Source organism: Harpia harpyja, chromosome 5, assembly GCF_026419915.1.
Source record: "Harpia harpyja isolate bHarHar1 chromosome 5, bHarHar1 primary haplotype, whole genome shotgun sequence".
In the NCBI taxonomy this organism is placed as follows: Eukaryota; Metazoa; Chordata; class Aves; order Accipitriformes; family Accipitridae; genus Harpia; species Harpia harpyja.
Genome location: NC_068944.1, coordinates 52,989,843 through 53,013,942, shown reverse-complemented (window position 1 = coordinate 53,013,942; position 24,100 = coordinate 52,989,843). Strand labels below are relative to the sequence as shown.

The 24,100-nt window shown below is 35.1% G+C and overlaps 1 protein-coding gene across 1 annotated transcript in view; it reads right to left on the bottom strand.

Moving 5' to 3' along the window:
* Positions 1 to 524: 524 nt before the first annotated feature.
* The window catches only part of TMEM67 (transmembrane protein 67), a 35,782-nt gene continuing 12,206 nt past the window's right edge, over positions 525 to 24,100 (bottom strand). The window contains exons 10-28 of the mRNA XM_052788241.1: positions 23,734 to 23,820; positions 21,673 to 21,738; positions 19,310 to 19,466; positions 18,795 to 18,918; positions 17,525 to 17,630; positions 15,513 to 15,569; positions 15,319 to 15,417; positions 14,734 to 14,832; positions 14,294 to 14,380; positions 13,494 to 13,593; positions 13,253 to 13,392; positions 10,607 to 10,747; positions 10,050 to 10,130; positions 8,778 to 8,894; positions 7,452 to 7,568; positions 7,265 to 7,369; positions 6,802 to 6,904; positions 4,083 to 4,225; positions 525 to 3,625 (exon numbers count right to left, since the gene is read on the bottom strand). Coding sequence (XP_052644201.1) covers positions 3,545 to 3,625; positions 4,083 to 4,225; positions 6,802 to 6,904; positions 7,265 to 7,369; positions 7,452 to 7,568; positions 8,778 to 8,894; positions 10,050 to 10,130; positions 10,607 to 10,747; positions 13,253 to 13,392; positions 13,494 to 13,593; positions 14,294 to 14,380; positions 14,734 to 14,832; positions 15,319 to 15,417; positions 15,513 to 15,569; positions 17,525 to 17,630; positions 18,795 to 18,918; positions 19,310 to 19,466; positions 21,673 to 21,738; positions 23,734 to 23,820 — 2,010 coding nt within the window. The 3' untranslated portion in view covers positions 525 to 3,544. The remainder of the gene's footprint in view (positions 3,626 to 4,082; positions 4,226 to 6,801; positions 6,905 to 7,264; positions 7,370 to 7,451; positions 7,569 to 8,777; positions 8,895 to 10,049; positions 10,131 to 10,606; positions 10,748 to 13,252; positions 13,393 to 13,493; positions 13,594 to 14,293; positions 14,381 to 14,733; positions 14,833 to 15,318; positions 15,418 to 15,512; positions 15,570 to 17,524; positions 17,631 to 18,794; positions 18,919 to 19,309; positions 19,467 to 21,672; positions 21,739 to 23,733; positions 23,821 to 24,100) is intronic.

The window sequence follows — 24,100 nt, the reverse complement described above, 5'->3', positions numbered from 1 at the left end:
GCTCAGATGGCATCACCGCGCTGCTCATGCTGCAGCAATCTGATGGGCGTGGTGAAATTCTGAGCGTCATGCCAGTTGCACTTCTCACCTCTGGTACGATTTACCTCAATCACTCAGCCGCCCCTACCATTAAAATGAATGCTGTAGTAAAACATAAATCAATCAAGTCCTCACTAGTAAATGAAACCTGTGAATTTTAAACATATTCTTGAAATTAGTGTAGCTTGTCTGTATATACGAGTTATAATTATTTGTGGAATTAACTATTTTGGTATCTAACCCCTAAGACGCTTTGCAAAAAGCAAACATCTCATTCCACTAGTTGTGGCTATCCAAAACTGTACCCTCTGTTGCCACACCGACTGCAAAATCCCTTTCTTAAGCTTGTCCTGACAGAGCTTCTCTGGACTGCAGGGCCAGTAGCAGCCTCCTGCCCTACTCTGAAACCTCTCATGTTCATGGAAGGAAAAGCATGTTGTAGGCTTGGGTCAACTGATTTAACAAGTGCAAAAAAACTTATCCAATCCTTGAAAATTTTTTTATTGCTCAGAGGGACAGACATGAGAGTTTGAAATGCCATGTTGTTAAATAAAACATTTAGAAACTTGAAAGACACTCTTCACATGAACAACACATTGTAGCTGCATATTAATTTTAAAAAAGCAAAAACATTAAGTTGGAAATACAATCACAAGAGCTATTTCTTGAACAAATATCAAGCAATAGGAGAACAAAGCGCAGTCAACCCGTTTCAAGTGTTCACTGGACAGCAAGAATGAAGAAAAGCTTCTATGAACTCCTGAAGCTTTTGACTCCTGTAATTATTTCCTAAATCATGTAGAGTGCCTATGTTAGCTATATTAACATTTTAGATAAATGACCCGGAAAAATAAAACACAACAGAGTAGCGTGTGCACCGAGAAGCAAGAGGGGGCCAACCAACTGAACTGTTTTGAGAGGACATTTTTAGATTAATTTATCATTTATCTGTAACAAGAGTTGCCTCTAGCAGTAGTTCTTGCAAATTGCAAGGTCATTAAAGCTTTCACATGCCCTTCTGAGCAGCAGATAATTAAAGGCATATCTAAAGCAAATTCAAAGCATGATTTTTGCATGGAAGGGTGTACCTGGTTAGCAAAAGCATTGAGAATAGGGTACAGAGTGACAGCCCACATGCTGAGATGTCTCCATTTCTGCTGGTACTGGACTAAGTAAAAACTATATGTCTGTGTCTACAGATGCCACAATTGCATCTTCATTTTGCTTGCAGACATTCCCTGGTTTACCTGGGTCCGGTTACTACGTTTTAGTTATTCTGACTGAAGTCGGTCATAAATCAGACCATTCTGGAAGAGGTATGTTTGAAGTGTGGTTCTGTTCCCTAGAATAACTTCATGATTATGAACACATCCTCAGAATTCACACAGAGAAAAAGCTTCTGCCCGTTACCATTGACAATGATGCACAGTACTATTGCTGGAAAGTGACAGTGAGAAAAGACCTGTATTAGGGTTATTCATTAGGGTCATACTTGCTCACTTACAGACCACAGCAACTTTCTACACCTCTTTAGTTACATCAGTCATCTTGAATTAATATGGTCACATGAGAAAGATTGTATTTCCTCTTGTACACTGACATTTCAGTAGGACTTGTAAGATCTGGAAAGTTTAGTTATGCTATGCAAAGATATCAACCAAAGAAATACACAGACATCATGTGAGCCTAACTTTGCCTTGCAAATGTCCTACTGCAGACCATTTTTCAGATGGCTCCTTAGCTTAGTTTACGGTTTTGGCACTCAGTAGATCACTGACAAGAAATATGACAGAAAACTCACAACTAATGAAGTCATACAGTCATGGTACACAATGGAAATATGATTTTCGGCTGTTTTAGCGGATCCAGAACCTAACGTGCACCAACAAACTAAGAATTGTGCACATAAGCAGACAAAAGTAAGGAAAGCATCACATGGAAATGCCCATGCTAAACTGCATATTATTAAATGGATGTCCCACTGAAAATCCACTCTTCAGCTATCTACCTTACTGGCAGACACATTCTATCAGTTAATAGCAACTATATTGGACTAGCAAGCTACTCAGGTTTTGCAACACCAAGAGCAAATGCATTAGAGCAATAGTGACCCTGAGATTTATGTCCATGTTACTGTAAGTTTAATATCATGATATGATATCAACATGAGAACATGTTCTTCTTTATGAAGCCAAGAAACACCTGAAATACAATGTTGCTTCAACTCAGATAAGCATGTCTACATTAGAAATCTGCCAGGTCCAACTAATCATGTCCTCAGTCTCTGTTTTGGAATAAGCATGCTAACCTTGACTTACATTTTCATGGTGTTTTTGCTGGTGAAAGTCCCTTGTTGAATCATCTAAAGACAAGTAACAGCTGTAAAAACAGCAAACACTATTCATGTTTAACAATTTACTGAAAACCATAATTTTAAAAAGGTATAGAGACTTTTTAGAGATATAAATGGGAGGTAGACACCTCACTTTAAGGTGTTTTGAAGGCCATTCATAATCTCCCTTAACACTTAATAAGTGGCACTTGAATAATTATTAACTTGTCTAAATTCCAAAAATGAGGATGGTAAAATGACTATGGTCTCTGTGTTATATCTAAAGATAATAAAGCCAGAAAATTAAGAGAGACAGAGGTACATGAGCATATATAGGCACCTGTGAAAACGCTTCTAAAAAGAGAAGAACAATTGCTTCTATTTCACTCGTGTGGAGACATCACAGAAGAATTACTGTTATTTCCCTGGGCATCTTGCATCAGATGACAGAAGATCAGGAACAAACCCCAAATACCTATAACCATCTCCTCTGCACTATCATAACTAGCCTGTTTTTCTGCATTGCTGTAACACTACTGTATCTCAAACACAAGGAAGCTTTGTCACGTGTAGGCCACACCCAAGAAAAACAATGATAAACTCCAAGAGAAGAGACAAAAGCATAGACTACTATGACACAATAAAGAAAAGTTAAAATTTCAATTTGGAGTTGCTGTAAATAAGTGATCTTTAAAAAATCCTCTTGAAATATTAACTTAATTCAGAACAAATCCTGTGCTGTGTAAAACTGGAAATATGTTTGCTAAACATTATACCTCAAAATAAATTAAAGAAAAAAGACTTAAAGGATTTTCAGAAAAATTAAGAGATGACAACCTCTCCTGCCAACCAGAATGCTCAAATTATCACCTCAAAGTGAGCGGTCACTTTTTTTATCTTATTCTAATAATAGCAACAGTAAGTTTACTTCTGTCTTATTTTCACGTACCTTTCTTTTTAAAGGCCTATGGCTTAGTATTCACAAATTAAAAAAATATTTGTAAATACACAAAAACAAAGCTTAATAGCACACAATATCAAAAATGATAAAATTTCAAACCCATTACATTATTATTATTGAAAAGTGCACAATTAATCTGCTGGTCTGAGATGCTTTGATCGTGGACATAATTTCCATGATGAACTCCTCAACAAAGTTCTTCATCTTCTCAATTAAATGAGAAATCTTTCATCCACCAAGGTTTTGGATGCCAAATTCTTCTGCCCAAGTGTATTACGAATAAACCTAAATATCTAAGAACATTTCAGAAAACATGTATTAATGAAGAAATACTTAAACCAGTATGTTTCAGTACCTAACATAAAATAATAACTTCATATTATCTTTAAATTTTAAATCACATGAGTGAATTGGATGCTCAACTCCCTTTAGGATTTTTGAAACATTTTCCAATATCTTTCCACCCTGAAATATGATATAATTATGTGTGATTAATTGTAACAGATATTTGTGTTTTCCATTGAAAGTTATTTGTAGCCTCTTTATTCATGACAGGCATGTGAATAAAATTAATTTCTCACAAGCCTATTTGACAAAAAAAAAATCAAAAAACTATTTTATAAGCTCTCAGTATAATCTTCTATCACCGCGTACTGCTAACTTACTGCTTTAATTATCTAGTTAACTATACAAACTTCCATACTAACCCACATTTTTAAAATATTACTTTGTTCTTAAACTGAAATTTACCTCTTGTTGCAAATATGTTAGAATAGCTGCTAAAACAAAACTTTGGGAAGCCAGATCCACAATGGAGAAAAACAGGATATCAAAGATGAGCAGTGTTGTCTCATTGCCATAATAGAGAACGTCACTGAAAGAGTGTCCTTCATCTACAGAAAGAACATAATTTTTGAAAAATTATTATTCCTGTGAAGTGCAAGTTTGTGGAGTTCATCAGTCCATGCTGAGAAAGCTGGTAAGAAAAAGGAAAGTCAGAGCAAGAGCTAGTTATGTCATTCTATGGCATCATAAGAGCTAGTTATGTCATCCTATTTAAGCAAAATAATACAAACCTTTTAACTTATAAAATGGCTTAATACTGATGGAAAACAATAGGAAAAGCCCATGTGCCACATGCAACTTTATTCACTCCTGAAATCTCAATCAGATTGTTTAAAAAAGGCTGGCTTGAACAAGAAGCACATGTAACTTCCTTGTCACCGAAATTTTTAGCAAGTGTTACCTCTGGCCCCAACTCAACAAAATAATAAAAACATATGCTTAAAGCCTCACTTAGGAGGAGGTTCAGAGCTTAACATTATCTTTGTTCATTGGTTAACAGTTTTCCCAGGAAATGGGTCTTTTAAGCTTAAAATACCTTCTTCATAGCCAAAGTAGTCTAGACCACTTATCCACTTCTTTATTTTATCAAAAAGCACCACTTTCAAAAGAGAAAAGAACACTTAAAATAAACAATTACAGAAAACAGATTCTTTTCCCTCTTTCTACTTTTTCAGGAAAATGTCTAATGCTGGTTTTATTGGAAACAGCATATTTTCATTACAAATTTTCTATGTCCTACTGCCATGAAATCCTTATGTGTATCTAAATTGGAAACCATGGCAATCTAAACCATCAAACAATGTATTTGTATCAATGCTTACGATTATGAACTTTGAAACAATGGCAGTCAAAAGACCAAACCTTTGTTGAATACTGCACAATTTGGAGACATCACATCATGCTTATACACTTAATTCTAACTCAGACATTGCATACCTGACAATATTTATGGCTGAGTAGACCTGGGGTTTAGAATAGGGTTTGGAATGACTGATATTGCAAGGCGTGGAATCACAGACTGAGGCTGAAGAAAGTCCTAGTTATAGTTTTAAGGCAGATACTGGCTATCTGGCAACGTTTATTACTAAAGATAGTGCTTCACCGTGACATGGGAGGAGAGCCCAAACCTTTAATGAATTAGGTGTAGCTCAGATGTCTAGACTGAGCAAAAATATCAGACTACAACCATGGCTAGTTCGAAAGCATGTGCTGCATTCCTGATTATATAGCAAGGTTTGAGATTCAAATTAGGCTTCAGCTTTTCCAGCCCCAGTGTCATAGAGCAGGAAAAGTTCTGCACAGCTCAGTGATGTAATCTGTGGATTGCTATTATATAAGAATAATGACATGTTTAGGATGTGTAATGGTCATCTGGTAATATCTAGGTGTTGGACTACAGTTCTGATAAGGTTTAGATTTTTTGAACAGTGAGGCTGGAAAGCCAAGTACTTGAGGGACTCAAAATGAGGGCTTGCATCATCTTGGATCACTAGTTAATGTTTAGTTTTCATGCAGGTGATGGCCATATTTATGGTTAGGGGTAGAATCAGGGTCTGAACTAAGGTTTTCAAAGATAATTTTTGATGGATTCTGTACAGCTCAGGGACTGAGGAAGCAGACTGGTATCAGGCCTAAGTTCACAGCTTGTATTTCATTGCAGTGTGGATACTGGTCCCCAGACCGCATCTGTTAATAGGAGGAGACCAGGACTCAGGGTTTCAGAACCTTGTAAGTGGAGGACCTAACACTGGGTGAGGATTCCAGTGATGCAGGTATGGTCACCTGGCCGTAATTATGAATAGGTTAAGGTTTTTAAAGCCTTGGTGTTTCACAGCTTCAACCTTCCAGGGATTCTAATTTAGGAACCTAGGTTGAAGGCTGAGATATGGTCAAGAACTTTCACTAAATCTGTTTTTAACACATGTACTGGTCACTTGGAAATACTTATGGCTAGGTTTAGCATGGGCTTGGGATTCAGGACGATGCATTGGAGAACCCAAGTCTGTCTGATTTTGCATAGCTCCAGGGACCAGAATCAGAACTGGCGTCATCCCTATTTCTGCTGGAATACTCATTTTTGCTGTAGGTATTGGCAATGCTTAAAAAGCTTCAAAATAAAATATTCAAGAACCCAAATTATTTAGTGGAGTCTGTAAAGATGAGTGGTATATTAACATCAAGTATTCCACTAAAATGTCCTCACTGTGATCAATATTCTCTTTAAAGAAATTGTCTTTCTGTACTTTTAGTTGTTTCATAAGAAATTCGGTTCTATATAAAAAAAATGGCATGGAGCTATTTAAATATTGTGGGTCCTCTTTCCATTTACAAAGTGGATATTAGATCTAGATAGCAAGTCAAAGGAGCACTTCGTAAACACATGCATGTCTCTATGCAGTATCCTTTCAGTTGCCTAAAAGAAAAAACATTGGAGTCCAGCGACAAATTATAAATAGGATTTCTGTAACTTGAAGACCTTCTCTTAAATCCCTCCCTCACAAGAGGTCATTTAATGACCCCTCCTGCTGTAAAGTCCAGTTTAGATTGTAAATCTTGGGAAAGAAATCTACACAAAACCTACATACTTATAATAGTACAAATACCAAGTCACAAATCTTTTTACCATTGTAAAAAATACTTTTCTCTAGTGGTTCCATGAACTCCATGCCAAGAATCCGTTCAAGCAGCAACTTATCTTTAACAATATAATCCATTTCTTTATGAACCTATAAGAAAGGGAAAAACAATACTGCTTGTTTTATGATTTCAAAGAAAAAGTACTTGTTACAAAGTGAAGTACAGCTATTTAGACCCTTATGAATGACAAAAAGCACTGTTCTATTCCAAGACAAAAATAAGTACATAACAAAAAAGGATTTGTCATTTTTAAGGGCAGACTGCACTGTTGGACAGTACTTCAATTTTTTTTTTTAATGAAGCACTGTTCTAGTTGCCATAAAGTCTTTAAAAACAAGTCTTTAAGGACATATGCTAAAAGAGAAATCACAGTCTTTCAGATTTACAATTTTTAGTCTCTACTTACTGTAATTATATTTTCCTTACTATAGTAATGTCAACATACATACGTGATCAATAAAAGAATTGAGAAATTTGTTCATGGTGTTGTATGCCCTTGTGCTTTGTTCGAAAGTATTTGCAGATGAGTCCAAAAGCCTAGCAGGACCACGTTTCTGAAATATAACATGACCATGACTTCAGTGGAAAAATTACATATTTTAAATAACATTTACAGAATACAAATATCTCACTTACTCTTGTCAGGGTTTCATGGATCCTGTCATAGTGCAGTCGCATTTTTCTTGAAATGGAAATCTGAAATGTCTGGCCATCTGTGTTTGGTAACAAACCTCTCTGACTACATAGATTTTCCTACACAATTAAAGCAATTGTAAATTAACATTACTTATGTCATTCATGGACCATCAAAAGTCAAAAGCTTTTAATTTCCTCTCTTTCATTTACACATAGTACTTAATACCTCTAAATATTTGAATCCACTGCACCCTTGGTTCTGTTATAGCAAGATTTTCTTTGGACATGAAATCCTGACCCCTGCTGTCACAAAGTCATATTCCTCTCTTCACCTGTGTTCAGTTCATTAGCTTCTAATACATCTTTTGACATTCACCCTGAAGCCCTTTCTTTTATGTTTATTGTTTGTTCTGTACTTGTCCTGCTTTTTTTGTGCTTTGGATTCCTGACTTTTTCCATATGTTTTTCAGGTCACATTTAATAAATCTGAAAAAACCCTGAGAAAACAGAAAATTCGACATCTCCATAGGGAAAAAACTGCTTTTCCCAAAATCGTATTAAAATAAGCAATTAGGAAAAAATTATAGGAACACACAAGTAAAAAATATTATTAAAAGGATTCCTCTACATTTCAAGTTTGAGATTTAATTTTCACATGGTTATGTTTTTTTCTGTCCACTTATCATTGAAATAGAAATATCCTTTGTCTAAAGTACTTTCTTCCTACTGGTCCCTATAAAGATGCAAGATATCATGAAATTTAGTGCAAAGTGCTCCAATCTTGTATTAGACATTTTACATTTGCCTGATCTTGCAGCACAGATACAACATAGGACAAACTAGAAAAAATACTTCTTCAAATTGATCTCTGTAAAGAATAGGTTATATTACCACAGCAGAAAAGATGGAATAAAAGAACTTATTGGAAAAGTAGTTGTTTCTTTAGCAGGAGTTCTTCAGATTTGCCTCTTTATGAAAGCTTTTTGGTATGCATCTTTTTGAATGCAGCCATGAGCTTATGAAAAGCTTCAATATCAAAAAGAAGGTTCTTAAATACATGAAAAAAAATTTTCGAAAACCAGGAATTTTATATCTATGAAATCTGAAGAAGTAACAGAGAAGAAGAGATAGTGAAGAAGAAGAAAGATGAACAGCTAGTTAAAAGAACTATTGAGTCATATATTTATACACCAACAGTTGGTATCTTTTAAGTATCATAACTTGGTGCAATGTAATGCACAAGTGCAGATCCATAATGAAAAGGTGTGGGTTTTTTTTATAAAATAAATAATTAGAGCAGGTGTAAACTTTAATACTTTTACTTACTGCTTCTCTCTTTAGGTTCATATTCATTTCTTCCATATTCGTATCTGCATGTCCATGCACAGAGCGACCATGGATATAATAACCAAAGCAGCTGTGTGACAAGAGAAACACTGAAATCTAAAAGAGATGGGGAAAAGAAGAATACTTTAATTAAACATTATCATTTTATTTTTGAACTTTTGAATTCACAGTGGAGATCAGCAAGACTAGCCCTTCTACAAATACAAAGTAGGCAGGTACCAAAATAAATACGGCAGAAAAATATTTAATAACTCATTTACTGATTAGTTTTATGTATGTTTAACTAGAAACACACACCAGCTTCAAGTTTAGTTTATCAACGGCAAGGATCACTACTTAATTCCACAGAGCCAAAAAATTAAAGCAAAGTTATTAGCTTTTATTTTGATTCAAAAGTTATTTCTGTGATACATAATACATATGCATGATTCCAGCTGAGCTCCTAGGAGACTGTATTTAACAGAATTTCATTCAGTAGGATGCAATGCTTATATATCACATAAACCACAAAATTAACTCTCTCTACAACCCATGCACTACATGGGTGTTTCACAGAAGAGGAATAACCAAGGCTGGAAAGGCTGATAAAAGGGGTTAATCTCTGTATTTTTAAAAAGTTCTGGACAAATGAGCTAATCCAATGTGTTCTGACTGCACTCTTCTTTGGTTAATAAGGAAAGCCTGCAGTACAAAGCTTCAAGGCCCATGTTTAAACTAGAGAAATGGAAGTAGTTCAGATGCGAGTAAGCAAAAATGCATGAAAAAGGTAATAACTGTCCAAGAGGGACAACCGTGAATTTCAGTGGTTGAGGGACAACCACAAGATAGGAGCAGAAACTGAACATAAACATATTAAATAAAACCAAGATGGCTGTGTCTGTAAGACAAAAGCACTAAAATGCAAACCACTAGACAGAACAGCAGCAAATGGTTCCAGACCTAATTTCTGTCATACTGTGTTACTTTTAAATTCTGTATGAGCACACGTAACCAATTTAACTTCAAAAAACAACCTAAAAATCCCACGTCTAGAACACATTGATACCTATGGTTCCAGAATCTTTTTCCAAGTTTAACTGAAATCTTCCTGTAGATTGCACCAATAAAGTGAGCTGAAAGAAACACTGACTTTTGCTGTTAGCTAGTAATCTCTGATTAAATTAAATGAATAAATATTATTTAATACTCTTATATCTTATGTATTATTCTATTAAAAATGCCACTGTACAAATGAGACAAAGAAATACTTACATTGCTCATGCAACATAAATCAACAAATTGGCTTATCTTATCTTCAACAAATCTTTCATAAAACACAGAAAAAAATATAACCTGAAATAAATAAACCACATTTTTTTAATTAGTTCATCAGAATTGACTTCATTAAGCAGTTAACTTCACAGTTTAACACCCACAAATTACAGACTTCTGTAGGGGCCACCATTGCATTGGACTCTGAAATGGGATCAACATCCTTCCTCTAAGTAAAGTTGTAGCAATAACCTGCTTTTCATTTTGAGCTTCGAGATGCTTCAAAGTTGTTTAAAACAAAACAAAGTGATTGCATAAATTCACATCTTTGAGAAAATTAAAATTCTGACTACAACGTAAGATGTCTCACAGCTCAGAAGATTCATTTTGAGTTCTAAAGGTGTACCATGCTAAAGCAGCTAAAAATCTAGATCAAGCAAAATAGTTAAGAATACACCCGATGCTATGATACGTACTATGGATTGCCTAGTGATATATTCTAGCTTCCAAGAACCGGCCTGAAAATGATAATTCAGTATGTCACGTGTTTCGCATACCTGTAAGAAGGCAACAGCTAGCCAGAGTGCAGCAGACACACCAAATCTTAAAATACGGCTCCAAGGAGCTATGAAACTCTCACTGCTTCTTGTAAGACTAGAAGAAGAATCCATTAAAGCCAGGTTTGAAAATCCTACCACCTGAAGAGATAAGAAGGTCAACATAACAACATGAGGCAATGAATAGTATTGATTATGACTCTGCTGTTTCCATCCTAACAGGAAATAAGAAGAAAAAATTAGGAAAAATGGAGCTGGGAATAGTAGCATGTTCACTATGACAGAGCCCAATTGTGTGATCCAGTGTTACTACTGAGAAACATAATTAAAAACATAAACTGTACATATGTGTGTTGATACATAAATTCAAAAACATACGCAGCTAAATCTCACAAAAAGTCAACATTGACTTTTACTGAAAAACTCCAAAAGACTCTACTGTTAGACTGCATAGGGATATTATTTCTGCCAAATTTCAGCTTTTTGGTCCTGTATGTTCCAGTGTTAAAACATTTTTTTAATCTGTTTTGCAACTGTAAGAAACTGATTTTTTTGTTTTTATTGAACAGAAATATATTTCTCTCCACTGTATGGCTGAATCCATTTTAAATAAACAATCTAGTAAAAGTTCCCAAATAAAAAAGATGAGAGAAACACTATGTCTTGATTAAAGACGTGAAAATTTTGTGAAAATCATTCAGAACTGAAGCTGCACCAGAAAAATACTTGTGGTGGGTTGACCCCCACCATGGCGGGACAGGGAACAGGAAAAACAAAAGCAAGAAAACTTGTGGGTCAAGATAAAGACAGTTTAATAAGGAAGGAAAAGGGAAGAAGAAGGTGAAAAAAACCTCCACGACAAGTGATGCAAAAGCAATCACTACCTACCTCCCACAAGTAGACCGATGCCCAGCCAGTCCCCAGAAAATCCCTCCCCTCCATTTTTACTGCTGAGCATGATGGTATATGGTATGAAATACCCCTTTGGTCAGCTGGGGTCAGTTGTCCTGGTTGTGTTCTCCTCCCAGCTTCTTGCGCAGCCCCAGCCTACTCGCTGGGGGCCTTGACGCGGTACAAGCACTGTTCAGCAATAGCCAAAACATTGGTGTGTTATCAGCCCTGGTTTAGCCACAAATCCAAAACACAGCACCCTATGGGCTGCTATGAAGAAAATTAACGCCATCCCAGCCAGACCCAGTACAATATTGAAAAGTTTTGCTGCCAGAGTGCTATCTGCACTAGCCAGTTAGTCAACACTGCCACAGCAACCAGTGCCAACCAGTGGCTGCTTTGGTGCCAGGCATGAGGCCTGAGGGAAGGGAGACTCCTTCTATGCTTCCCAACTTCCTCCAACTATTACTTTTCCTGGCTTGTTTTCTACTACTGTACAGCGTGTCACCATGATTAATGAGAACTGAACAGTCACTTTATCAAAATTGCTAACCCAAGAAGACAGGTTTTGAACAATACCCAAATTCCCCCTTGTAGTGAGCAGCTGATTGCCATAGCTACGCCCTGCATTACACTTCTAGGGAAACTACATTCCAAACTCCACCATGACAATTAAAGTTATAAAGATTATCTGAGGTTTTCACAAACACCAATTTTAGCCTATTTAGGTATCTTTCCAGTGGCAAGAAAGGGATTCTCCAGAGGGAAATTCATAGCAGGAGTTATAGAGCAAGATGTTAATCACTCTCTACTAGGAGTAGCCTCTCCCTTTTAGTAATATCAGGAGCCTATGAAGAGTAACCTGAGGAGATTAATTAGTTTTGGGAATATGTGCTCTCTTTTCTCCCATTCTTTCCTTGTAACATGGCAACTAAGTTGGTCCTAGCCTGTATTTACCAACAGCAAAAATACTGATGTAGTGAATGAGCAAAGTTTGGGGTATTTTACTGTATTTAATTTAAAAGAAAAATAGGAAATTTAAAAACAGGACTATAAAAATGAATAAAAGTATTAAAAATATGTAAAAGAACCTCACATAAACAACTATATGCTACATGCTTTAAGAATACTTCCCAAAATAAAAGTACTTACCAAACTACAGAAGAATCAAACAAAAACGTTTCTGAATAGCTAAAGCACAATTTCTCACATATCCTTAAGCTGTAACTGAAGGCATCCTGCTTTGTGTTATGCCATCAGTAACGGAACTGGCACATTTCATTTCCTACTTTATAAAAGGTCACTATAGCAAATTAGCAGGAAGGAAGCTCAGTTCAGATAGATATGAGACCAGAAATGAACCTGTAGACTGTGGCAGGAGGGAGCCAGTAGGCAAATAAAGAATGGGGTATGTACACAGATTTATCAGTCTCTTAAGCCATTGGGATAACTCATTACCTTAAAAAAATCCAGACAAAACTAACAAAGGTCTCTAAGGTAATTAAAGGTGTTTTTTTTTTTTTATAAAGTCTTCCTTAATGAAATATTGCAATGACCTATATATACATACATATAAATTAAAAGTTGTATTAAAATAATTATTTTACTAAGTTACATGTTTTCAAGTGAACTTGAAGGTCATCCACTATTACCATAGACAATGCAAGAATTAAGAAAACAGACCCTTGTGTTATACTTTGGTTGTGAATCATAAAAAATTACTAATAGTAACAATAATAATTGTAGTAATAATACCTCCAGAAAAAAAAGAACTGCAAGCACTTGAAAGAGGGGATTTATCTTCCTCACTGTCTGAATTTCATTCCATTCATTTGCTATAAAATATGTCCTCCATATGCTCACAGGTGCAGCAGCACTTTTAATAACACCTTCACCTAAAAAGAATACATACAATAAAGCTCTGAAATTTAGTACTTGAGAGTAATATCCAAATTTAACCACAGCTGTTTATACAAACAAGCACAGTTTGAGTTACCTTCAACTGCTTTAAGAACTTTGCCCTTAGGTCTTTCCCAGTCAATGAAGAAAATATCTATAGTAAGTTGTGAAACCAGCAATTTTAAGAATTGCAGAGCCTAAGAAAGAAAAAGGAGAAATATAACAAGTAAGGATAGCAACAGCATACAAAGATGAAGAAACAGTCATTGTACCTGTCATTCGTTAAACGTAACAAGTAATATACTTGACTACACTTGAGACTGCAACTTTGTTACCAACTTTTGACATATCTTTTTTTTTTTTTTAATTTAAAAGCTTGGAATAATGGTAAGTCATGTGATGTTGTCCAAAATTATGAAGAAAATACAGCAAAGTAACAAATTCAAAAAAATTGTCTAAGTATTTTCCCATAAAATATTAACCTGTAGTATGAATTCCAATTCAATACCCATAATTAATAAAATACTTGTATGTCCCATGAAGAAAGAATACCAATCTCTGAATTCTACAAGTATGTTTAAACAAAATTATTTTAATCTGTCTTCTTTTTAATCAGGAACTGACAGCACTTATATTCTGCTTTATTCTTGATATGGTGTTATTTGGGTTTCTTTACACCTTTATTCTTGAAAGAATAATTTTCCATAGATATCTTCTTAGACATTCATTTTCCTATAAAGACTCCACAAAGTAAATTTCTATGGAAAAATAACTTAATTCTTGGAATAAAATAATTGTTTACATCTATACACTAATAAAATGAACTGCACAAGATGTTTAAAAACAAGCTTGCTGAAAATATACAGAAGCATATGTTGAAATGTCTTTAATATTTACCTTTAAACTAAATGCACATGCTATGTATGTAACAAAATCTTCTTCTTGAGATGGAAGTGGTAAAAGGACAGAGACAAACTGCTGAGCCTATAATTGAGAAGTTACATTGAAATAGTATGGATGGCATATGTAACAACATACTAAATGCTTAAAAGTGAACAACATTTTTCAGAAAAATTCAATATTTAATATGCAATCATTTTGAATCTGTAAAATATTTTAAGTGACTATTAAGCAGACTGCAAGTAGAATGAATCCTAAGAAACAGGTGAACACAAAAATTTAAGCACACAAACCAGAATATGATATAGAACTTGCCTCAATAGTCTGACCAGAAAGGAAGGAAAAAAAAAAAAAAAAGAAAGAAAATGAATTTTTGTGTAAAAATATATATAATATTAATAGGTTTTCATAACACCCAAATCTGGAAAAACACTTACTTTGAAGAACACAAGCCAATAAATCCCTGTGCCCACTGTGATGATAAAGAAAACGTTGGCAAGGTCTCCAGCATAAAACAGTAAGAACTTCAAAACCGTCTGCAATTATAAAAACACACTGTAGAGATCTGTAAAACTAATTAAGTAATGCATATGTATATTCATATAAAATTTTATGCAGGTCACACTACAGGGAACTCCAGTACTGAAAAGTAGCCTCAAACAAAATTTTTCTACTGTGGTCATATATTTATGGTATATTCAGTATCTGAAACTCCTACATGCTAGTCTTTGTTCAAAGAACAATTAATCTGAAAACAGTCCACTCAACCGATCAGAACAGCTCTGTAAATACCTTTATTTCTAGCAAAAGGATTTCCTAAATGACAACATCAGAATCCAAAAAAATGCAAAAAACCTACTTCCTCCAATGAGCCTAACTCTAGGTCACAGTTCTATGCACCTAGGCTAGAAATCATTTCAGTTACCTTAAGAAACAGAAAAGTTGTATCACAAGGAATGATAGCAAAGGTCTCCTTAAAGAGAGGAAAATGTGTCCCTTTTTAGGTCACCAGCTGTTTATACCTGCAAGTCAATTATAGAGCTTCCTGTACGCCTCTTCCAGCCTGCAGTCTTGAGAAGGGACCATAACACTGCAAGCCCACCCAATACACCCAGAGTGATCTGAAGAGAATGAAAAATTATTTGCAGATATTTTTAAAAAACACAAAATATAAGTAAATCATTATATCGACAAATTAAAGGGAAATACAACTTACATCAGTCTGAATCTGAGCCTCTGACTGATTCATCTCATAATTGACTGAGAAGGAAACCTGAATATTAAGATACAAAAAGTAAATATGCATAGAAATTCTGAAATGCTACAACCATTATAGACAGTGGTAGTTTTCACACATTCAGTTAGTGGGAATTCCCATCTAGTGCTACTATACAAGGACAACATATATCTTCTTTTACCGTATACATCTGACCTGGTGTGCTACAGTGCCAGGCTTAGTACTAGCGCATGTGCTCTGCTATGCTTAGTGCAGATTTTACCAACAGTAATGCCTGCTATCTGCAAGTTACTAGCTGTACCTAATTATAATCCTTTCAAATGTGCATAATTTTTTTCCTTCTGAAAGGAGACACCAAAGGTTTGATACTTTCACTTTTATCAGTGTTGATTAAAAGTAACTTTAATGCAATTACAGCAATATGCAAAATCATAAAGTGAACTCTTACATAGCTCAGATACCAATTTTTTTTTTCCACCTTGAATGAAAGAAAAATTGTCATGCAGCTTCAAAATTGCTCCCTCTAGCTTAAACATCTATCTAATCTGAGACCTATTTTGACTTTGGTCTGAAAGATTTGCATCTTGGTTTTATAACATTCTGGCCTGAGTATTTGTCACTGCAAGGCTAAAGTTAACACAAGTATGATAATGAATAGTATTTTTAATTCGATTTCAAAAAAAAGGACAACCCCTCCCCAAACCAATCCCTCCTCTCCCCCACCTTGGCTTCCTAAAACATTTGTTTCTGTCAGAGCTCATTCTATTACCTCACTTGGATTTAAGTCTAAACATGCTCAGTTACTAGAATCTCAGTATTTATAGAACTTGGAATGAAATTCAGTGTATTTTTTACTTGCACAACATTTGTTAAATGCAACAAGACATCCAAAATTGACAAGACCTAAGTACATCAGATATACTATTTCATCCTTACATCTACAACAGAAAATAGAGAAACTGAAAACAATTGTTCTTGCCATCGCCATTTGAATGAATTATTTTCTAAAAACAGTGCTGGTTTTGTGGTTAAAGACAGACATCATTTAGGCAGGGAAGAATTGTCTGACTAATTTTTCTATCATTCTAATTCCCTGTCTCTTCTTTCCTTTCATGCAGCTAATATGGAACGCAAGGAATGGTTCTAGCACCAGAAGTTTCTAGCTAGATGTCTATCTGTACTGGGAGCCTGAACTGTTGAAAGTTGATAAGTAGAAAATGTTAATATTATAATTTTTTTTTAATAGCAGAATGATTATTTTACTATATTAAGCTCAACATTTTCACTTTTTCAAGCAGTGTGACCTAACAAGCAAACAAGGCACAGGAACAGGACATGTGAGCTGCTGCCCATCATGGCAGGCAAAAGTGCAAGTAGGAAATGTCCCCTTCTGCATCTGCTACAGCAGAATTTGGTGGCTTTCAGTAGAGAAAGATCCTCCAAACTGATCTCCAATCCCTCTGGCTATGGATTTTTTTATATTTACTTTAATTCTTAGAGATGTGCTGTAAAAAAATACACAGCAGACAAAATACTAGAGGATGTTTTAGATATATTACCAATATTTTAACTTAAACTACAGGTGACCTGAAATATCTGTCCCCTAACAACCTCCTCTTAATGCACTGCTTTATATACTCAATTTCTTGCATAAATTGCTGCCTTCAGTGCATTGCATAAAGAGTACTTTTCCTGTTATTTTCTGTATTTCATTTGAACCGTAGCCTTACTTAGCATTATACAACCAAATGTAAAATTCTAAGTATTTTAAGTTAAAAAAGACTCAAGGTGAATTAAAAAGAAAATACTTTTAACTGTTCTGTTTTAAAAGCTTTAAGTTTTAGTGAAAACTTGCAACTTCATAACTGAGCAGAACTAGAAACTTATTAGAATTTTACCCCCCCCCCAAAACGTTAACTCAACTAGAATTCCAACAGAAATAAAAATATGATTAACAAATCAGTTCAATTAAGATAGCACAAAGATCTCACCATCACACTCTGGGTTTCAGGGTTTTGGACAAGCACATCTGTGTAAGCAATAGTAATTAGAGGAGGGTAGATAGTTCCTCTCTGAGTATGGGATACCAGACGAATACTGCAGAAATACAAACAGGAGTATTATTTTTAATACAGAAAATGGATGACTTGCTTGGAAAGTATTCATTGAAACTTGTACTAATAAGAAAATACTAAATGAACAGAACAAGCTGATCAATAAAATGTGAGTTTCAAACCCAATGATATGGCAATTCACATTTTAAAAGCAACCGGAATGTACAAAGGCATGTACACGAATATATAATAAGAAAAAGCTGGGAATGATCGTTTATTTGTAAGAAAATACCTGAATCAATCTTTACCTACTGCTCACATCATGATAGCTGCAATTGAAGTAAATTCCAAAAGGTAACTTTTCTCAAAACATTACAGAAGGACCTTTTCTATGTGTATTTTGAATTTCTGGCGTTATCCTTTTTTCGAAGGGGGGGTGGGAGGGCATTCTTCTAAGATACATAAGCTAATCCTTATTGTTTGAAACAATGTAATAAGTAATTCTCAGCAAATGGAGTTAGTACATTAAACTACTCTTCAGGATCATTACTGGTATGGATCAGTACTCAGTGCTACTCAGCAATCTTTTTAACTAATAAGTTGTGAAGAAGAGCCGAAGAAGAAGGGAGATCTCAATTTTTAGACAGTTATCTCAGAGGAAGACATTACATAAAGAAAAAGAGGTTCTTCCAAAACATATTCCAGTTGAGATTAACCATCAGTAATGACCTTAACAGGTAGTCTTACAATTTCAGTTAAATGACTATAAGCCTGTTCTGGATTGTATAACAGAATAGGCAACAGTTTGTAAAAATACTGCAAAAAAGAATATGGAGTATGAAACAGCATCCTTGTATAGTCAGCAACATACACATCGAAAAAGAATAAACAGAGGAATTTTTAGGTCTTTCCAGATGACACCTGCTTCTAAGATGTGACCGAATGCCTGCTAACTTGTATTATGCATACATAGTCTGATCCATGGCACCTGGAAAGTAATCACGGTAATTTTAACCCCCACAAGTCAATGTTATGTTTTCTCACTCACTCATCAGAACAACCTATGGAAAGTATGCAATGGAAAAAGCAGCACAGGACATACGAGAAACAACATAATAAAACAACTTTCTTTTAAGACAATAAAACATAGACTGCACAAATTTGGCTTTATTTTCTATGTACTATATAATATATGCAATTAAATCACCTTATTGTTATTTTGCTAGCAATCCGAATTACTCTTGGTAGTTTTCCCAAGTCATTCTCTTTTCCACTTAGCGCATCCACCAAAAAAAATCGACGAGTCAAAAGCCAGTTGTTCATATTACTGCCTTTGAAAAAACATGACAGTCACATAATATTTAAAAAACTAATTCAACACACAAAAATAATGAAATCTACTAGAAATGATACATATAACTGTATAATACATATAACTATTCAGGAAGTACAATTATTTATTTTCAACTTAAACAAATACATTGTGAAATTAGATTACTTTATTTGTGCATATTATTGACTGGGCCAGTGTATGCAACCAAAGCTTGCACTTAAGACTATCAGAACTTGCCCCTCAAAATACTAAATTCTTAAAACAGAAACCAGTTATGGTGTGTTGTGGTATCTTTAAACAACTCAGTAACAGTAATTAACACAAATTCTTTCTATTTGAAGTTATTCAGATTATTTACGTTCACAGAAATGTTACTATGACAGCCTTACCTTGATTAACAAACATTTCACTGTACTGAAGATTCAAGTTTAAAACTGGCACAGCCCAAAGATATTGTTGTCCATTGTCACCATTATATTCAAGGAACAGGTCATAAAAGATTGGATTAGCAAAATCTGATAAAATCTTCGAAACTGGAATTTTGCACTACAAGAAAAAGATTGTTAAAATAGAAAGATCACTTTAGCCATTTAATGATTTTATCAAGTTGTGGAATCTTCCCCTACAAAATTATTGTGGAATCTGTCCCACTTTCTCACAAAGCCAAGGCATTGCAGCTATTTGCAAGCAATTACAAAGTACTAATGATTTTATACAAACCTCTTGGAAATGACTGCAGTTGACTAGAATGACTAATGAGGAGAATGAAGCTCTGCTAACATTTTTCAACAGATTAGGAAAAAATATCCTAGCAAATTTCACAGACATAGAATTTGAAACAGCATAAACACTCAAGTCAAGAAACACAAACACTGAAGTCATGCAGTACTGTGTCTGGTTCTGGGCTCACGAGTACAAGAGAGAAATGGAGCTACTTGATATAGTCCAGCACAGGCCACTTAGATGATGAAGGGACTGGAGCATCTCACCTATGAGGAAAGGCTGAGAAAGTTGGGACTGTTTTGCCTGGAGATAAGGCTCAGGAGGGATCTTATCAATGTGTACAACTATCTGAAGGAAGGGTGTACAAGACAGAGCCAGGCTCTTTTCAGTGCCCAGTGACAGGACCAGAAGCAATGGGCACAAACTGAAACAGGAGGTTCCCTCTGAGCATCAGGAAACACTTTTTCACTGTGAGGGTGACCAAACACTGGCACAGGTTGCCCAAACACTGGCACAGGTTGCCCAGAGATGTTGTGGAGTCTCACTCCTTGGAGATACTCAAAAGCTGTCTGGACACAGTCCTGGGCAACTGTCTCTAGGTGGCCCAGCTTGAGAAGGGGGGTTGGACAAGATGATCTCCAGAGGTCCCGGGCTGCCTTAACCATTCTGTGATTGTGTGAAGAAATTAAATGTGAAAAGAGGCTGTTTTCTGCATATGTGAACAACCATGCAGTCTTTAAATACTCATATAACGTCAACCATGTTTTCTCCAAAGCTGTAGGAAAAAAAAAGTGATGCATACAATCCGTGAATATCATTACATTAAAAAATACTCAGTAAGTTAATATTTATTGGTGTTTATATTTAAACCCAGTAATACTAACTGCTGTTAATACTTAACAACAGGTTCTACAGACTCAATAGATCAAATACATAACATTTTAAAAAGCACAAAAAAAGAATAACCATACTTGACTAGTTCAATGATCCTAAATAGAAAGTAAGTTTCCATTCTGTCTGAAATATAGTTTAAACAACTTGGAAGAGTAAAAATATTTAACAAAGATTTGTCAAAATTATTTGGTAGACACTTCAGTTTTTCAAGGACTAAAGCTTTGACAGCTATTACACTACAAGACTTTCACACCACCCAAATAGCAGCCAGAGTTTATCTATTTTACACTGCAACCCATAATGTGGGGAATGGTTTTGAATGCAGACGAGTTAATAAATAATATTAATGGAGATACAGGTATTAGATGCTGCACACACATATGGAGTTTTATAAAAATAAAGAAGTTATTTCTCCACCCCCCTGTCAAAGAGACTACCAACTCTCCATTTAACACATAAGTAAAAAAAATTAATGAAGCTTTATTGCTGGCAGAACCATGTCTATGTCTGACTGAATTTAGCATCTACATATACACAAGCTCAAGTGCTCTATCCTCTCTCCCTTTCCTGGTGTTTATTAAGGTGTGAAAACCCCAATAGTTTTTTCCATAGTTAAGACAGCTAAAGAATCTCTTTCCTCTGATGAGTCATCTGTTCGATTAAAACTTGCCTTCAATCTCTTTATTGAATTCACTGAAATCAGGGCATATATTAAAGAGTTAATGGGACAACATACAGGCATGACATGATTGCATATGTCTTCTTTCCATATGAAACCTGGCCAAAGATGGAGGCAGGAAAATTAGAAGTTACGACACAAAGTATATGACTATCAGAATTCAGGCATTGTGTTCTTCCACTGATAAGTCAGCAACCTCACTAATACAAATGCCAGGTCAATTTATTTTGATTATCCTATGTAGTACACAAGTTTTGCGATGTATAGTTAAATAATTTTTAAAAACCCACATTTATTTCACTCAATAATAAAGAAATTAAAATAAGCAACAGTTTCACAAGAAAGAAGTCCATGTTGCAACTTATTGCTAAACTCCAGAGGTCCTTCAATATGCATTGAATTACTGATGATGTATAAAGCAACTTAATTCAAAATAGCATTTTATCTCTTACTTACACTTTGTTGGTAAGTTGTTCCAAATGCATAAGCTGCATTCAATCTAGTTTGGGTATCAGGACAAAGCTGAACAAAACATAATTATAACTAGGTTAATTCAAAGGTATCATTTTCTCACATGAAATATTTACAGGTACTCCAAGCAGTTTATGTATTCACAGTTCTCACAAAAGATATTTTGTTCTATTTTTTAAGAAGAAAGGGATTGATTTTGAAGAGTAAACACGAGTATTTATTGTACTAATATTGTTGCTCTTAAAATGCTGTTTTAGCTTATTCACACTTGCAAAGTATTTTTCAGTTCATCACTGAAGTTGAAATCTGTGGCCAGCAGCATCCAACCAGGCAAAAATAATCTTTTTGGGGACTGAATGTTTAATGCACTGTGCTGTCTCAAGCTTTATTGGTGGCTTCGGCTAAATCCAAGAATCCCATCAGAAAAAAACTCCACATTCATATTGCCCCCCTTCTCTTAAGGTAGCATTCTCAGAGGATCAAAGTTATCATGGCAAGTAACAGATTTTTTTTTTCCTTTTTCAATGTAACTTTTACATTTTCTGCAAAGAACAAGCCATTCTAAGTAGAACCCAGAAAAATAGGCTAAATTCTAACTAAATGAGCATGGCACTTATTGGAGGGCATAGCCATCTTCCCAAAATGAAAATCAAGTCTAAATTTACATAAAACACAATTCTATTAATGTGCAACTGAAATTCTGGGAATCGCTACAATTACACATTGACAGCGCTTTAGCACTGTGATGTCTTATCATCACACACAATCTATTACATTAAAAGAGGCTTTGAATAGAAAAGCTATTCTTTCCCCATTGATTTCTGATAGCTACTAAAAGCTCTGCATTTAGGAAATTAAGGTGTCCCAATAAACCTTAAAATCTATGCACAGTAATTGGGTTAGTAACCTGTTTTCTCAGACACTAGTTTTCCTTAAAATCTGAGAGGCAGATGCAAGACAGTTCATCCCGAGACAGTAACAAAATAAATAGCAGTCACTATCTAAACCCTGAATGTCAGCTGCTCTTCTGTAGATACTGGAGCATTTGAAGTTACATGCTCGAAGAGTGACATGAAGAGCCTAGAAAAGGGGACAGACAATTCCCAATTGTTCTTGCTAGTGTTCCTATTGTTGCCTGTCTAGGGAACTGCTGAGAGTGCCTAGATCACCACGGGACTGCTAAACAAATTCTACTCTGTAACATGTTTCACAGCTGCCAATTTCAGCTAACTGTTAGGCTAATTACTATTGCACTTTCCACTTGCTGCTTACTTGTGTTTTTCCCTATCTATACAGCGTAGTACTGCTAAAGTAGAATGTGTGTGTGCCACTGAAATCTGAGGGTAGAGTGTCCAAGGATACTGTGAATCTTCTAGCCAGTGTTCCCCATTTCTCTGTAAAGTTTCCCAGCAAGTTTTTGAAACTTTCTGTTATGAAAAAGCTAGGCAGATGCTAGCCAAAGTGTACATTTTATATTTAAAACCAAAAGAAATAAGCAAACAAAAAATCCCAAGAGAACTGAAAGAAAATGGGGTAGTAGATCAGTTTTCCTACCTCTCTTGACAGTGACATAACTACTGATTTGCTTGGCATCCCCATAATGTGTGAGAACAGTTGACAGCATCTAACAGGGACATACTCATAGAATCATCTATAAACATATGTGGACTAAGACTGTATTCTTTAATACACTTTTCTTGACAGGAAAAAGAGGGCTAATAATAAATTATGTACATGGGTAACCGTATGCTGAATGGAAGAAAGAGACTGTTGGTTCTAAATGACTAGTGCTGTTTTTCAGAGCTTTCCAATATTCCAAATTTATATTGGTCCAATGGATGAAGGCAATGTTGCTGAATTTATACTTTTCATTTTGTAGAGATCATCGTGAGCAAGAATCAAGGGCTATTTTCCCTAATCTAGCTCTATAATTACCTTATGCACTGTCACTAGTGTAGTAACCAAACTCTTGGCTTTTGTCTTAATTTGGGTAAAGGCAATCAGAACGTTATGGTATCAAAAAAAGATAATTAAAATCAAACATACCTGTAAGATGCCTCCTTCCACACTTTGCCATTTCAGAAAGTTTCCTGCTGCATCAAATGAGGCTGCAATAAATTGCAGCTTTACATCCTGATGATGAAAAAAGATACAGAAACAATGAAACTGCCATAAAGTGGACATACACACTTTTGGGATTGCTGTCTCGTCATTTGATGCTTCCCAAAAAATTCCTTTCCCCCTTTGATTTTATGTTTTTAATCTTGGTTTTGCTAGTTTACTTTGTTTAAAAAAACATACTTTACCATTCTTCTACAGCTTCACTGGTGACGTGGAGAAAGTTCCAAAGGAACTTCTACACAAGTAGACATGCCCTAAACTAATCAGAAATCCATGCAGATTTCTAACGTAT